Genomic DNA, 16,875 nt, shown 5'->3' on the forward strand with positions numbered 1-16,875 from the left:
TGTGTGTGTATATATACATGCGGAGTGGAATGCGGGAGGGGGCGGAGCCGAGCGGGGAAGTGTCGGGCTCCCTGCACACGTGGCCAGGGTAAATATCGGGTAAAGCACTTTGCTTGGTTACCTGATATTTATCTTGGTTACGGGTGCAGGGAGCCAGAGAGAGCATGCGCAGTGAAATCCTAAGGATTCCGCTGCTCAAAAAAAGTTACATGCTGCGTTCCTCCCGCTGGGCGGAAGCAACGGAGTATCGCCCAGCGGAAGCAACGCACGTCCTTTTGGCACAATCCGTCATCCATACAAGTCTATGGGAAACAGCGGAATCCGTTAACGGATTCCTCTGTTTTCCAAAAGGGCGGATTGTGACGGAAGGAAAACAACGCAAGTGTGAAAGTACCCTTAGTCGGTTTCTCCTGAGACTAGGGAGATCCGATGTGTTTCTTGCAATAAGGCAATATTGGTATGTACATTTTTAAGATGCAAATTATTTTCTTTCTCTAAGGAGGAGATTCCAGGTAACGATCCTTATTCATTTCATTTTGTAATTTGCTCCAGTGCCCATGGTCGCTCCATTTCATCCCCTCTAAGCCCAATTTTTTTGGTGGGGTAAATTAGAAAGAAACCCCCTTTACTTCTTTAAGTGGTGCTTGTTTTCTAAGCAATTAAGATTGTACCTGGATAGCAGGGGAAATGCATGGAGGCTACATGGGACTTTAACCAGTTCAGGGAAGTACCCACGTATTTGTTCTTCTGGAATTTTTGTTATATCTGAGCATTGCCATTCTGGTGTTATCTATATGGACAACAATATTGTCAGGTTTTGAGATCCAGGTACACTGCAGTTGCAGTTTGCATATGGTCCTTTTTTGGATAGCTAATGTTTTTGTGCCACATCTCAGGAAGTCAGTTGTTTATGGTCCACAAGCATAGCCTTCCTGTACTGTGGTTTAAATTGTTTAGATGGTTGTTAATTGGTATTTGCACATACGCATTACTGCAGGGCTGCATCAGAGATAATTAGGGAGAGCGATGACAAGGGCGGCCCCACTTGCGTCATTTTAGGGTGCCAACTTCTGCGATTAGAAAAAGCTTTTTTCCTAGGAACATCATTAGGACCTTATAGGTGTAATTGACATAGCCTGTCTGCCTTTAATTGCTGCTTCATTATTCCCTGCTCTTGGAGATTTTTAAGGGAAAGTGTTTTTGATCACTACTTGATAATTTTAAGGTATATCTATTAAAATTGAGTTTTAATAGGAATTTTTTTCTTTGTTAAAACATTTTTTTGGGGATTCCTTTACCTATTTGCCTTGGTTAGCCCTTCAACCAGTGTCTGCATTCCTCAAAGGTTCTTTTAACCGCTAGACGCTCACGGTTACCAATATCATAGTTAGATTCAGCTTGAGAGAACTGAGAGTAAAATGCACAGGGATGAGGGTAACCATTCTTTTTTTTTGTGAAAGAACATCCCCCATCCCTACAGTAGAAGCATTTACTTATATCACGGAAAGAAGATTAATTTCGGGTTGACTGAAAATAGGAGCTTTAGAAAAGGCCTTGACTGATAATGAGGAAAAGTTCTCTTAGGGTACCTTCACACTTAGCGATGCAGCAGCGATCCGACCAGCGATCTGACCTGGTCAGGATCGCTGCTGCATCGCTACATGGTCGCTGGTGAGCTGTCAAACAGGCAGATCTCACCAGCGACCAGTGAACAGCCCCCAGCCAGCAGCGACGTGCAAGCGACGCTGCGCTTGCATGGAGCCGCCGTCTGGAAGCTGCGGAGACTGGTAACTAAGGTAAACATCGGGTATGGTTACCCGATGTTTACATTAGTTACCAGTGTGAGCAGGGAGCAGGGAGCCGCGCACACTGAGCGCTGGCTCCTTGCTCTCCTAGCTACAGTACACATCGGGTTAATTAACCCGATGTGTAATGCAGCTACATGTGCAGAGAGCAGGGAGCCGCGCACACTGCTTAGCGCTGGCTCCTTGCTCTCCTAGCTGCTGTACACATCGGGTTAATTAACCCGATGTGTACAGCAGCTACATGTGCAGAGAGTCGGAGCCGGCAGCGTGAGAGCTGCAGAGGCTGGTAACTAAGGTAAATATCGGGTAACCACCTTGGTTACCCGATGTTTATCTTGGATACAGCTTACCTCAGCTGTCAGACGCCGGCTCCTGCTCCCTGCTCGCTTCATTTGTCGCTCTCTTGCTGTCACACACAGCGATCTGTGTGTCACAGCAGGAGAGCGGCTTTGAAGAAAACGAACCAGGGCTGTGTGTAACGAGCAGCGATCTCGCAGCAGGGGCCAGATCGCTGCTCATTGTCACACACAGCGAGATCGCTAATGAGGTCACTGCTGCGTCACAAAAAGCGTGACTCAGCAGCGATCTCGGCAGTGAGCTCGCTGTGTGTGAAGCACCCCTTAGTCATGTCAGTTAAAGGCTTGGCTATGACCAAAAATATTTTAATGAACTTCTAGTAATAATTTACAAAGCCTAGAAATCTGTGCAGTGCTTAATGTTATTCGGCTACACCCAATCAAGTACAGTCTGTACCTTAATGGGATCTATTTGAAACCCTGAAGCAGAAACCAGATAACCTAAGAACTGTATCTCCTGCACTTCAAAATTAAATTTCTCCAGTTTAGCAAATAAATGATTGTCATGAAGAATCTGAAGGGCTTGCCAGTCATGTTCCCGGAGTTCCTCCTGAGAACATTAGTAAATTAAAACTTCATGCAGATACAGTACAGACCAAACGTTTGGGCACACCTTCTCATTCAAAGAGTTTTCTTTATTTTCATGACTCTGAAAATTGTAGATTCACATTGAAGGCATCAAAACTATGAATTAACACATGTGGAATGAAATACTTAACAAAAAAGTGTGAAACAACTGAAAATATGTCTTATATTCTAGGTTCTTCAATGTAGCCACCATTGTCTTTGATTACTGCTTTGCACACTCTTGTCATTCTCTTGATGAGCTTCAAGAGGTAGTCACTGGAAATAGTTTTCACTTCACAGGTGTGCCTTGTCAGGTTTAATAAGTGGGATTTCTTGCCTTATAAATGGGGTTGGGAGCATCAGTTGTGCTGTGCAGAAGTCTGGTGGATACACAGCTGATAGTCCTACTGAATAGACTGTTAGAATTTGTATTATGGCAAGAAAAAAGCAGCTAAGTAAAGAAAAATGAGTGGCCATCATTACTTTAAGAAATGAAGGTCAGTCAGTCAGAAAAATTGGGAAAACTTTGAAAGTGTCCCCAAATCCAGAGGCAAAAACCATCAAATGCTACAAAGAAACTGGCTCACATGAGGACCACCCCAGGAAATGTAGATCAAAAGTCACCTCTGTTGCGGAGGATAAGTTTATCCGAGCCACCAGCCTCAGAAATCGCAGGTTAACAGCAGCTCAGATTAGAGACCAGGTCAATGCCACACAGAGTTCTATCAGCAGACACATCTCTAGAACAACTGTTAAGAGGAGACTTTGTGCAGCAGGCCTTCATGGTAAAATAGCTGCTAGGAAACCACTGCTAAGGATAGGCAACAAGCAGAAGAGACTTGTTTGGGCACAAAGGAATGGACATTAGACCAGTGGAAATCTGTGCTTTGGTCTGATGAGTCCAAATTTGAGATCTTTGGATCCAATCACCGTGTCTTTGTGCGATGCAGAAAAGGTGAACGGATGGACTCTGCATGCCTGGTTTCCACCGTGAAGCATGGAAGAGGAGGTGTGATGGTATGGGGGTGCTTTGCTGGTGACACTGTTGATGATTTATTCAAAATTGAAGGCATACTGAACCAGCATGACTACCACAGCATCTTGCAGCGGCATGCTATTCCATCCGGTTTGCATTTAGTTGGACCATCATTTATTTTTCAACAGGACAATGACCCCAAACACACCTCCAGACTGTGTAAGGGCTATTTGACCAAGAAGGAGAGTGATGGGGTGCTACACCAGATGACCTGGCCTCCACAGTCACCAGACCTGAACCCAATCGAAATGGTTTGGGGTGAGCTGGACCGCAGAGTAAAGGCAAAAGGGCCAACAAGTCTTAAGCATCTCTTGGAACTCCTTCAAGACTGTTGGAAGACCATTTCCGGTGACTACCTCTTGAAGCTCATCAAGAGAATGCCAAGAGCGTGCAAAGCAGTAATCAAAGCAAAAAGATGGCTACTTTGAAGAACCTAGAATATAAGACATATTTTCAGTTGTTTCACACTTTTTTGTTAAGTATTTCATTCCACATGTGTTAATTAATAGTTTTGATGCCTTCAATGTGAATCTACAATTTTCAGAGTCATGAAAATAAAGAAAACTCTTTGAATGAGAAGGTGTGTCCAAACTTTTGGTCTGTACTGTAGATCACTACAAATCTACCCACCAGAGATCAAAATGTATGAAATTTATGAAACAGCCCTAACAGCATCACCAGATTTTCAAATGACCTTTAGGTGTATTAAAAGTTGTTTTCCATTCATCACCCTGTTGAACATGTATCAGGTTATAGGCCCCCCTAAAGTCAAGTATAGAAAACCATTCAGGTCCAGCTAACTGATTAAACAAGGCCAGTATGAAGGGTAAAGGATATGGATTGTAAACCATGATTTTATTAATCTCTCTAAAGTTCGAGCATGGACGTAACCCTGCAACCTTTTTCTTAACAAAGAAAAACCCCACGGCGACTGGAGAGGTGGATGGCCATATACAGTCAGGGCCAGAAATATTTGGACAGTGACACAAGTTTTGTTATTTTAGCTGTTTACAAAAACATGTTCAGAAATACAATGATATATATAATATGGGCTGAAAGTGCACACTCGCAGCTGCAATATAAGAGTTTTCACATCCAAATCGGAGAAAGGGTTTAGGAATCATAGCTCTGTAATGCATAGCCTCCTCTTTTTCAAGGGACCAAAAGTAATTGGACAAGGGACTCTAAGGGCTGCAATTAACTCTGAAGGCGTCTCCCTCGTTAACCTGTAATCAATGAAGTAGTTAAAACATGCGGTCTAATGAATTCTCAATTGAGGTGAAGCAGAACATCCTGAGCCTGAAAAAAATAAAAAATCCATCAGAGAGATAGCAGACATGCTTGGAGTAGCAAAATCAATAGTCGGGTACATTCTGAGAAAAAATGGAATTGACTGGTGAGCTTGGGAACTCAAAAAGGCCTAGGCGTCCACGGATGACAACAGTGGTGGATGATCGCCGCATACTTTCTTTGGTGAAGAAGAACCCGTTCACAACATCAACTGAAGTCCAGAACACTCTCAGTGAAGTAGGTGTATCTGTCTCTAAGTCAACAGTAAAGAGAAGACTCCATGAAAGTAAATACAAAGGGTTCACATCTAGATGCAAACCATTCATCAATTCCAAAAATAGACAGGCCAGAGTTAAATTTGCTGAAAAACACCTCATGAAGCCAGCTCAGTTCTGGAAAAGTATTCTATGGACAGATGAGACAAAGATCAACCTGTACCAGAATGATGGGAAGAAAAAAGTTTGGAGAAGAAAGGGAACGGCACATGATCCAAGGCACACCACATCCTCTGTAAAACATGGTGGAGGCAACGTGATGGCATGGGCATGCATGGCTTTCAATGACACTGGGTCACTTGTGTTTATTGATGACATAACAGCAGACAAGAGTAGCCGGATGAATTCTGAAGTGTACCGGGATATACTTTCAGCCCAGATTCAGCCAAATGCCGCAAAGTTGATCGGACGGCGCTTCATAGTACAGATGGACAATGACCCCAAGCATACAGCCAAAGCTACCCAGGAGTTCATGAGTGCAAAAAAGTGGAACATTCTGCAATGGCCAAGTCAATCACCAGATCTTAACCCAATTGAGCATGCATGTCACTTGCTCAAATCCAGACTTAAGACGGAAAGACCCACAAACAAGCAAGACCTGAAGGCTGCGGCTGTAAAGGCCTGGCAAAGCATTAAGAAGGAGGAAACCCAGCGTTTGGTGATGTCCATGGGTTCCAGACTTAAGGCAGTGATTGCCTCCAAAGGATTCGCAACAAAATATTGAAAATAAAAATATTTTGTTTGGGTTTGGTTTATTTGTCCAATTACTTTTGACCTCCTAAAATGTGAAGTGTTTGTAAAGAAATGTGTACAATTCCTACAATTTCTATCAGATATTTTTGTTCAAACCTTCAAATTAAACGTTACAATCTGCACTTGAATTCTGTTGTAGAGATTTCATTTCAAATCCAATGTGGTGGCATGCAGAGCCCAACTCGCGAAAATTGTGTCACTGTCCAAATATTTCTGGACCTAACTGTATGCCCCTTGGCCAGACTTTTCTTTAATATACTCTTTCAAAGCCTCTCTTCCTGGAAACAAGAGAGAAGTTAAACAAATAAGGCTTTACCATCTTCGCACCTGGTATGAATTCAATAGCACAATCATATGCCCTATGTGGTGGGAGAACTTCATACTCCATCTCAGAAAACATAAAGGCCTTAATACATCCCGGAAGATGAGACCTTACAGAAGCCAAGTGTCTAGATAAACTAGAAAAACAAGAGTCACCCCAAGACCTTACCTCCTGAGTCACCCAATTGTTAGTAGGATTATACTTAACTAGCCAAGGCAATTCTATCACTAATTTTAAAGATAAAGAAGGAAACACCATACCCAACCTTCATGCATACATCCTCAACCTCTGATGAGGTCATGTGGATTTGAGAAAGAGAATAATTATCTCTGAATCTTGAATGGGAGGCCTTATATCCACAGTTAATAGAGAAATCATGATCAATAAGATTCAAAGTAAAACCTGAATCCACAAATGCAGGTGTAAGAATAAAACTGGCGTAGATTCCAAGGACACGTGTAAAAAAAAAAAAACCCTCACACTTGTACCTGAGATAATCTCAAACTCTTTGAATCAGCATCTTCACACTTAAATTTTTATTTTTCTCTTTTTGAACTTCATTAATGTACCTTAAACATTGAACCATAATATGACCATATTGAACACAACATTAAAAAAAAAACGGGTTGGTGCTTCACGTTCCATACTCGCTCTGGAATTCCTGCAAGCACCAATTTACATACAGTTAGGTCCAGAAATATTTGGACAGTGACACAAGTTTTGTTATTTTAGCTGTTTACAAAAACATGTTCAGAAATACAATTATATATATAATATGGGCTGAAAGTGCACACTCCCAGCTGCAATATGAGAGTTTTCACATCCAAATCGGAGAAAGGGTTTAGGAATCATAGCTCTGTAATGCATAGCCTCCTCTTTTTCAAGGGACCAAAAGTAATTGGACAAGGGACTCTAAGGCTGCAATTAACTCTGAAGGCATCTCCCTCGTTAACCTGTAATCAATGAAGTAGTTAAAAGGTCTGGGGTTGATTACAGGTGTGTGGTTTTGCATTTGGAAGCTGTTGCTGTGACCAGACAACATGCGGTCTAAGGAACTCTCAATTGAGGTGAAGCAGAACATCCTGAGGCTGAAAAAAAAGAAAAAATCCATCAGAGAGATAGCAGACATGTTTGGAGTAGCAAAATCAACAGTCGGGTACATTCTGAGAAAAAAGGAATTGACTGGTGAGCTTGGGAACTCAAAAAGGCCTGGGCGTCCACGGATGACAACAGTGGTGGATGATCGCCGTATACTTTCTTTGGTGAAGAAGAACCCATTCACAACATCAACTGAAGTCCAGAACACTCTCAGTGAAGTAGGTGTATCTGTCTCTAAGTCAACAGTAAAGAGAAGACTCCATGAAAGTAAATACAAAGGGTTCACATCTAGATGCAAACCATTCATCAATTCCAAAAATAGACAGGCCAGAGTTAAATTTGCTGAAAAACACCTCATGAAGCCAGCTCAGTTCTGGAAAAGTATTCTATGGACAGATGAGACCAAGATCAACCTGTACCAGAATGATGGGAAGAAAAAAGTTTGGAGAAGAAAGGGAACGGCACATGATCCAAGGCACACCACATCTCTGTAAAACATGGTGGAGGCAACGTGATGGCATGGGCATGCATGGCTTTCAATGGCACTGGGTCACTTGTGTTTACTGATGACATAACAGCAGACAAGAGTAGCCGGATGAATTCTGAAGTGTACCGGGATATACTTTCAGCCCAGATTCAGCCAAATGCCGCAAAGTTGATCGGACGGCGCTTGATAGTACAGATGGACAATGACCCCAAGCATACAGCCAAAGCTACCCAGGAGTTCATGAGTGCAAAAAAGTGGAACATTCTGCAATGGCCAAGTCAATCACCAGATCTTAACCCAATTGAGCATGCATTTCACTTGCTCAAATCCAGACTTAAGACGGAAAGACCCACAAACAAGCAAGACCTGAAGGCTGCGGCTGTAAAGGCCTGGCAAAGCATTAAGAAGGAGGAAACCCAGCGTTTGGTGATGTCCATGGGTTCCAGACTTAAGGCAGTGATTGCCTCCAAAGGATTCGCAACAAAATATTGAAAATAAAAATATTTTGTTTGGGTGTGGTTTATTTGTCCAATTACTTTTGACCTCCTAAAATGTGGAGTGTTTGTAAAGAAATGTGTACAATTCCTACAATTTCTATCAGATATTTTTGTTCAAACCTTCAAATTAAACGTTACAATCTGCACTTGAATTCTGTTGTAGAGGTTTCATTTCAAATCCAATGTGGTGGCATGCAGAGCCCAACTCGCGAAAATTGTGTCACTGTCCAAATATTTCTGGACCTAACTGTAGGTTCTCCAGTCTCAACTGATGAAGAAGCTACCACCAAAATACTCTTACATGTGTCTCTATCCCTCAGGCGTCTATCTTGATGAACAGCAAGGGTCATAGCCTCCTCCTCCAAAGACTGGAGACAGGAATTGTAAGTCACCCTATCCTTTAATCTGATCTGACAGTCTCTGGCAAAACTGACTTTGAAGAGCAGGGTCATTCCAAGAGGTCTCCACAGCCCAATATCTAAACTCTGTGCAGTAGTCCTCGACTCTAAGAGGGGCTTTACACGTTGCGACATCGCTTCCGAAATATCGTTGGGGTCACGTCGTTAGTGATGCACATCCGGTGCCGGTAACGACATCGCAACGTGTAAATCCTAGATGCGCCGATAAACGATCGCAAAAGCGTCGAAAATCGGTGATCTGTGTAGCATCGGTCATTTTCATAATGTCGGGTCGACCGCAGGTACGATGTTGTTTGTCACTCCTGCGGCAGCACACATCGCTGTGTGTAAACCCGCAGGAGCGACAAACATCTCCTTTCCTGCATCCACCAGCAATGCGGAAGGGAGAAGGTGGGCGGGATGTTATGTCCCGCTCATCTCCGCCCCTCCGCTTCTATTGGCCGGCCGATTAGTGACGTCGCGGTGACATCGCTGTGACGCCGAACGCACCACCCCCTTGAAGGAGGGATAGTTCGGCAGTCACAGCGACGTCGCCAAGCAGGTATGTGCGTGTGAAGCTGCCGTAGCGATAATGTTCGCTACGGCAGCAATCACCACATATCGCATGTACGACGGGGGCGGGTACTATCGCGCTCGGCATCGCTAGCCGATGCTAGCGATGTCACAACGTGTAAAGTACCCCTAAGATTTCCCTGAACATCTTAGTGTCTATTATAACAATCTATTAATCTTAGAGTCTATCATATCAATCTATTATATCAATCTATTAATATTAGATTCAGCTATTGCAACTTTATCAGGGTCATCATAAAGGTGGTCAAGAGAAATGCCTGTACAAAGGCCAACTCCAATGAATACTCAGGAAAAGGAAAAGCACAGTCCGGTGGATTTCCACAGAGTAAAGACAAAATAATGCCTATTTGTTGACTCTCTTACTCATAGGATACCAGACTTAAACAGAAATATAATTTAATGAAGCAGAGAAATAGAAAACTTGCTTTGGTCTCCGTCGAAGCAGTCTGGCATATTTACCTTTAGTTCCAACGTGAAATTTTGATGACCTTGGTCATTAGTAGCGATCAAACATGCATGCTGCTGTTGGTCCCTAATTTCTGAAACCTCCAGAGACAAAGTCTGTAGTTGTGCGGTCAAGGAGCAAACCGGATCCATATAGATGCCCCAGAATACACCAAATGGGCTGTATATAACATTATGACTGAGGAGAGATGTAACCATAGGTTCCTACAAAGAGTAGAAGTACCTTAAACCCAACTCTGACCACGGAAGTTGGCACCCTAAAGTTACACAGTAGCTCCCTCACTCAACGTTATCTGACCTCCAGTGTCCTTAACTGCTCCCTAACTATAAACCACAAAACAACAATATACATAAAAGGAGTGCACACAGGCAAAGGTGAGACACAGGGCTAAAGATGGTTTCACACAATCGTACAGAGAAGACGGAGGAAACAGAAAGAAAAACAAAAAGACTTAAGGATTTAGTGGAACCTCTCCAAATCCTAAATGAAAAAAATATGGGAGAATGCTAGAAAGTGACTCAGATGCCAGTAAAGTGGAGGTGGAGTACTGTTTTGTGCTGGTATTATTAAAGATGAACTAGTTGAACCTTTTCGAGTTGAAGATAAACTCAAAATCGACTACCAACCCTACTCCCAGGTTTTAGAAAACCATGATTATTAAGCCATACAATGCTCCATCACAGCATTGAAGTTTCTACTGATGGCTAGTCATTAAAAGTTTAAATGTTTAAGGAATAATAACATGGCTCCTTCCTCACCTGACCTAAACCCTATTAAGATCATGTCATGTATGCCCTTCTTGAATAGGCAAGAAAAAGGTCACTTTTCTGAACAGAGTCTGGGAGGCTATGGTTGGTGCTGCCCAATAAGTTGATAGTCAACAGATTAAGAAACTGACAGACTCCATGGATAGAAAGCTTATGTCTATTATTGAAAAGCAGGTGGACTATATTGTCACTGATGTTTTTCTTTAAAGGGTACCAATCAGCAGGATTTTCATATATAAGCTAAAGCCAGTGCTATACTGGCACTATCAGGCTGACTCTCTACATACCTGTACTGGTCAGCTCGGATGTTTAGGTTTTGAAATCCAAAAAAGTAAAGTTTATAAAATTAGCTGCTTGTTGAGTGGCATTTGCACTGGAGCCGATAATATATTCATAGTTATGCCCTCCCTCTGTTAGAATTAGCATAAGTATTATACAAACGATTCACTTTGTCTGTTGAAGGACCTGTCATACCCATGTGACCTGGTATCCAGCTTTGTTGGCTGAGGCCCTTCCCCTTTTGGTCACATGGGTATGACCTCACACAGGTCCTTCAACAGACAAAGAGAATTGTTTGAATAATACCACTAAAGGTATGTAGAGAATCAGCCTGATAGTGCCAGTATAGCACTAGCTTTATCTTATATGCGAAAATCCTGGTGATTGGTTCCCTTTAAATGTAAAAATTGTATTTTTCCAAATGTTGAGTTGTTTGGTTAGTACTCACACTTTAACAGATAAAAATTAACAATTGAGATTAGAACATTTACATTTTTCTTTAGTTGCATGATAATTCTGCACAATAATAGTTGCCTAATAATTATGCACACAAATACAGACAAAACCTTACTTATACTATACTTACTATATTCAGGCTTATTAACCTTTTGGATTGGGCTGACAGCACTGTAGTTGTTCAATAATAAAAATAATCATCAAAATTACAGATTTTCAAATAATTGTACACAGTGTAGTGTATGTATTGTGCGAGATTAGCTCTCTGGATACAGCGGCTGAGACACAGACAGGCTTCAAAAGTCCAAAGCTTAGGTGCTTTCCAGGCTTTTTTTGGCAGCATATATTCAGTACAGGCAACATTTATACTGATTGTATGATCCAAGACACAAGGTAAACAAAACCCTCCTTGTCTGAGCACTTACTGATCAATATTATTTCTGTCTTACGCACAAAACAGTAGCAATCTGTACCTTCAGACTGCATGCCGCCTGTGAGCAGCCACCCTGCACTGTCCAGAGGGAGCTCAAACTGTCCAGGTAGGGATCTTCGTAGGCCTCAGCACAATTGCAGAATGAGGCCTCTGCAAAAGACGAACAAGTAGTGGACCAGGAATGGAGGCTTTATCCCACCCAGCATTCTACAGCCTCCAAATCCAGAACATACTCAGAGACTAAAGGCTGCTTTACATGCAGCAACATCGCTAGCGATATTACTGGTGAAAGCACCCGCCCCCGTCGGTTGTGCGTCACGGGCAAATTGCTACCCGTGGCGCACAACATCGCTATGACCCGTCACACGTACTTACCTGCCTAGCAACATTGCTGTGGCCGGCGAACCATCTCCTTTCTAAGGGGGCGGTTCATGAGGTGTCACAGCGACGTCACACGGCAGCTGTCCAATTGAAGCGAAGGGGTGGAGAGCAGCCAAAAGAAAGTGATGCCCACCTCGTTGCCGGAGGACGCAGGTACGTTGTTGTTTCTCGTTCCTGGGGTGTCACACATAGCAACGTGTGCTGCTTCAGGAACGACGAACAACCTGCATCCAAAAGCAGCAACGATATTTGGGATTAGAACGACGTGTCAACGATCAACGATTAAGTGAGAAATTTTGATCATTAGTGGTCTTTCGAACGTTTTACATGCAACGACATTGCTAACGAGGCCGGATGTGCGTCACGAATTCCGTGACCCCAACGACATCTCGTTAGCTATGTCGTTGCGTTTAAAGCCCACTTTAGGCCACAACAATCACACTATTAGTATTTGATCAGTATTTCTAAGATAACATATATATTGAATATGGTCTCATCTGGAGCCTTTCACCATGTTGTGCAGGTGAGACACCTAAGTACATCTACTCCATTTATGTCTTCTCCGTTCACCGCTCTTCTTGTGAACAGTAGAGGAGTGGCGTACTACTTGTACCATAGTATATTGTTTTAACCATAGTTTTTGGTGTTGACTATGAATTATATAAGTTTTCTCTTGTTTTTTCACGGTTCAGGCTAGGCTCACACTTCCGTTGTTTTAAATCCGTCAGGTCCGTCAGCAACGGATCAGTTGTTTTTTAGTTGTCAACTGATGCAACGGATGTGTTTTTCACAGGATTCCTTTCACAGGAATCCTGTGAAAAAACTGATCCGTTGCGTCCGTTGCATCTGCTGTGCGTCCGTTTTTTGACGGATCAGTCATGATCCATTTGTGTTTGGGACAGCCCAGTGGGTGTGCCAAACATGCTGGGCATGCTCAGTAGAGCATGACAGAATCCAGTGCTGGATTCCGTTGTAAGACGGATTACGACGGAATCCAGCACCATAGACATACATTACAAGTATGACGGACTGCAGCGGATTCCTGCGCGGTGCGTCAATTTTGACGGCCAGAAAAACGTTACATTCTGCATTGCTCCCGCCTGGTGATCAGTCAAAAAACGACTGACCGCGACGCAGCGGAAGCAACGCAAGGTAATCAGTCGCAATCCGCCACTAATACAAGTCTATGGGACACAACGGAATCCGCTAAACGGATAGCGTTGTTTACCATAGCCGCGGATTGTGACTGATACATTTTAACGGAAGTGTGAACCTAGCCTAATAGGAAGGATTCCATTGTATCCGGTGCTTTCTTTAGGCGGTATTGAATCTCAGCTTATTTTTACGTTACCACTTGACGTCTCCTTGAGGATGTAATACAATCTAGAGGTGTTTTTGTAGTTACTGATCGTTCACATTTATAAAAAGGCGTGAAAACAGATACATGAAGGCTGCATCCTCCTGAGGGCCTTCTGCAGCCGCCCTATGCTGAGAAGTATGGCTTTCTAGTTTCCACTTGCTGGCTGTGACGTGCTGAGTGCATAGGGAAGTGAAAATGAAATTGCCTTTTTCCGAGAATGGCTGAGCTGGGGGGCGGTCTCACCAATGAGAAGGCTGCAGTAAAAGCCAGATCCTCCCCTCCCTGTCCTTGTGCTGAGCAAACATGAAACAAACAAATCCTGGGAGGGGGGACTCTCCTGCCTGAGCTCCACTTTCCTCTCCTTGTTTTGCTTTCGATCTGGAGCCGTCACTTTTAGTTTTGATCCTGCGATCATTTACTACTGGTATGTAACTTGCATTTTAGAGCGCACCTTGCCGCCTCGGAGCTCTGATCCATATGGCCACTTCCATTGGGGAAACCATTAAATTACACCCTGATCTGTTCCAGTTTGTCTGCTTTAAGCTTCCAGCGATGGTCACATTTACTACAAACACAGGAAGCGGGCAGTTACGAAATAAACCCGTCTAGAGCCGGGCTGTTAGGAAGCTTTAATTTGGGGTGAAGTTTTAATTTCGCTTTTGGATTTAAGCTCGATGATCGTGCCTCTCGCCTGGCAGGCTGTGCTATAGATCTTCATATGTTCAGCTGAATCTCCCTCTACAATAGGAAGTATGGACTGGTGCAGGTAATCATTACACTGCTGATAACCGGAATAATAGATCATTGTACCGTGTTAGCCAGTAGATACATTTTTGATTCTTTTTCTAAGAGCTCAGTGGTTGATACATTATAATTGCTAATTGAAAATGTATCAACCACTGAGCACTCAGTGTTGATTATTTGACTGCTTAGGTCATTCCTGCTTGTAGGGAAGGGCAGCAATGTCCCAGTGTGATCTGGATGGTTGGGCAGCAGAGCCCAGCTGACAGGCTGCTATTTGCAACATGAGCTAAAGCCTTCCAAAATAGCAGTGATCTCAGCGGGCACACACTGGGGCCTGATCGCAAAAGCTGCAATGCATGGACGAAGAATGCGATTGTGTGTTATTTTATCTGCATGTCAATCATTTTGTTTTATCACTTTTATGTAAAGCATAGAGTATTAATTTCCAGGCGGTGCTGTGGGGTTGTATAAGGTGTTGCTGCACTCGATTGTAGCTGCTGAGTGTGAGATTCCTTCATTCCTCCATTCTCCATGTTTGCAGTGCTGTGACAGTGTCTTAAATAAATGCATTACATTCAGAGCCCCCCATGGCGGGGTCCTCAGCAGGGTGACAGCTGATGTCAACTTGTCATTACCATAGCTTTTTGATATCTGCTATATTAGCTGAAACTTTGTGTAGGTTTCACCATATTGTCAATTTTTTTGCATCTGCAACCCTTCCTGTATATGTGGCATATGGTTGCACACATTTATTATGCCCAGCAATGTTTACAAGCTTGTCTTGCTCGGTCCCCTTCTCTATGCTCTTAAGATTGTTACTGAGGTCTTCTTTAAAGACCACTAGTTTTTTTTTTTTCCAGCTTCTAGTTTATGTCGCCTTCTTCTTCTTCCATGTATGGAGTAAAGCTGTCAGGTGCTGAAGTGGTTAAAAAGCTCTAAAGCTTCTTCTCTCCTTTCAGTCAAGTAAGTTTGTTGATTGATGGCCTACACAGCCAATAGGATTTCAGGGCTGAGTGCAGATCAGCCAGTCCGGGCACTTGTGACTGTCAGGGGGAAGGGAGGTCTGTGTGCTGGCAACTTGTAATAAGCTGCGGGGGAAGGGTCTTGCAGGCCCAGGCTGGCTGACTGTGGCACCATTGCCTCCATCCAATACCTGCACAGTGCAGACAAGACATTCTGCTCACGGAATATTATGGCAATCAACGTATTGATGCATTTTATGCTTTGTCCTTGCTACAGCGGATATAAAACACAGCACAGATACAGCGTATTATTTACTAAACTTGGCAATACTATAAAAAAAACAACAGATAAAAGTTTTGTAGTGAATTGAGCTGTAATATGAAGACCCGGCCCTGATGCCAAACGCTTACCATGGACTATTTATAATGCTGCTGCCTTCTTATGGAGCAGAGCGACCTTTGGGCCTCACGGACACCGGGGTCTGTGTAAAAATATTACTTTTCTGTCTATACCTGTAGCCCCTTTGGTGAACTTTAGCAAAGTAATGACTTGAAAATTAACTATTTGCTGTGTGATACAAAGGCGTTTAATTTTTAACCTCACTTTTATGGCTCGCGAGCCACATGTGGTTCCCGAGCTACAGGTTGACGACCCCCGCACTAAATATTTTGGGGGTATTTTATTAACTAGTGTTGTGTTATTTAACAGATTAAGCTTTTATTTTGATTATGTTCTTCTAAAAGTAAGCTGCATTGTGATTGGCTGCTGAGAATGGCATCTGATACAAAAATTGCCATCTAATATATAAAGCTGAGTGTATGTATGTATGTCTGCTAAAGGAATCCGCACCCTTGCATTTACAATCACGAAATTTTGCACAGACTCCTCATGTGACCCAGGGAGTGTTGTAGACTGTGTTTTGATGGAAATTTTAACCCCGCGCTTTAGTTACTCTCCAAAAAACCTGATTACATTAAAGTCAATGGAGCTGCGAGCTATTAGGTTATTAATAGCAGCTGTGAGTGGTTGCTATAGGAACAAACTAAACTGTTAGTATAAGAAGCTTATGTGTGAGGTAATAAGATGTCAGTGGGGAGGCGGATAGAGACAGACAGAGACAGACAGGGAAAGAGACACATGCATACAGGGAAAAAGACAGAGACAAGTAAAGAGACAGATGGTAATCTATATAATGCATCAATGACCGGGCAATGTGCAGTGTGGCCCTGGCAATTAGGTTTACAGGTAGGTTGTGGCAATTTTTTTATATGTAATACCATTTAAGTGCTGTAATATATGTTGGCGCTATATAAATACAAATTATTAAAGGGAACCTGTCATCAGAAATTTCGCCCAAAAGCTAAAAGATTCCCCCTCTGCAGCTCCTGGGCTGCATTCTAGGAAGGTCCCTGTTATTATTGTGCCCCATGTGAGACCAAAATAAAGCCTTTATAAAGTTCTACCTTTTTGTATGCAGCTTCTGTAAATCTGACACGGGGGCGGGCTTTCTGCCGTCCGTTATTCTGCCTCCTGGTCCTGTATGCCGCC

The 16,875-nt window shown here is 43.0% G+C and overlaps 1 protein-coding gene across 4 annotated transcripts in view; it reads left to right on the plus strand.

The window, feature by feature from the left end:
• The window catches only part of IRF2 (interferon regulatory factor 2), a 196,094-nt gene that overhangs the window by 37,694 nt on the left and 141,525 nt on the right, over window positions 1-16,875 (plus strand). The window contains exon 1 of one of the 4 annotated variants that reach the window (XM_075347151.1): window positions 13,918-14,044. The exons of 1 other annotated variant lie outside the window; for it this stretch is intronic. Coding sequence is in view for 1 of the 3 variants with exons in the window: in XM_075347150.1 (XP_075203265.1) it covers window positions 14,721-14,739 (19 nt within the window). In the remaining 2 variants the exon portion in view is untranslated. Of the gene's footprint in view, window positions 1-13,917; window positions 14,045-14,064; window positions 14,387-14,718; window positions 14,740-16,875 lie in introns of those variants that run through there. 2 more of the 4 variants (XM_075347152.1, XM_075347150.1) reach the window with 2 other exon arrangements.

Source organism: Anomaloglossus baeobatrachus, chromosome 1 (assembly GCF_048569485.1).
Source record: "Anomaloglossus baeobatrachus isolate aAnoBae1 chromosome 1, aAnoBae1.hap1, whole genome shotgun sequence".
NCBI lineage: Eukaryota > Metazoa > Chordata > Amphibia > Anura > Aromobatidae > Anomaloglossus > Anomaloglossus baeobatrachus.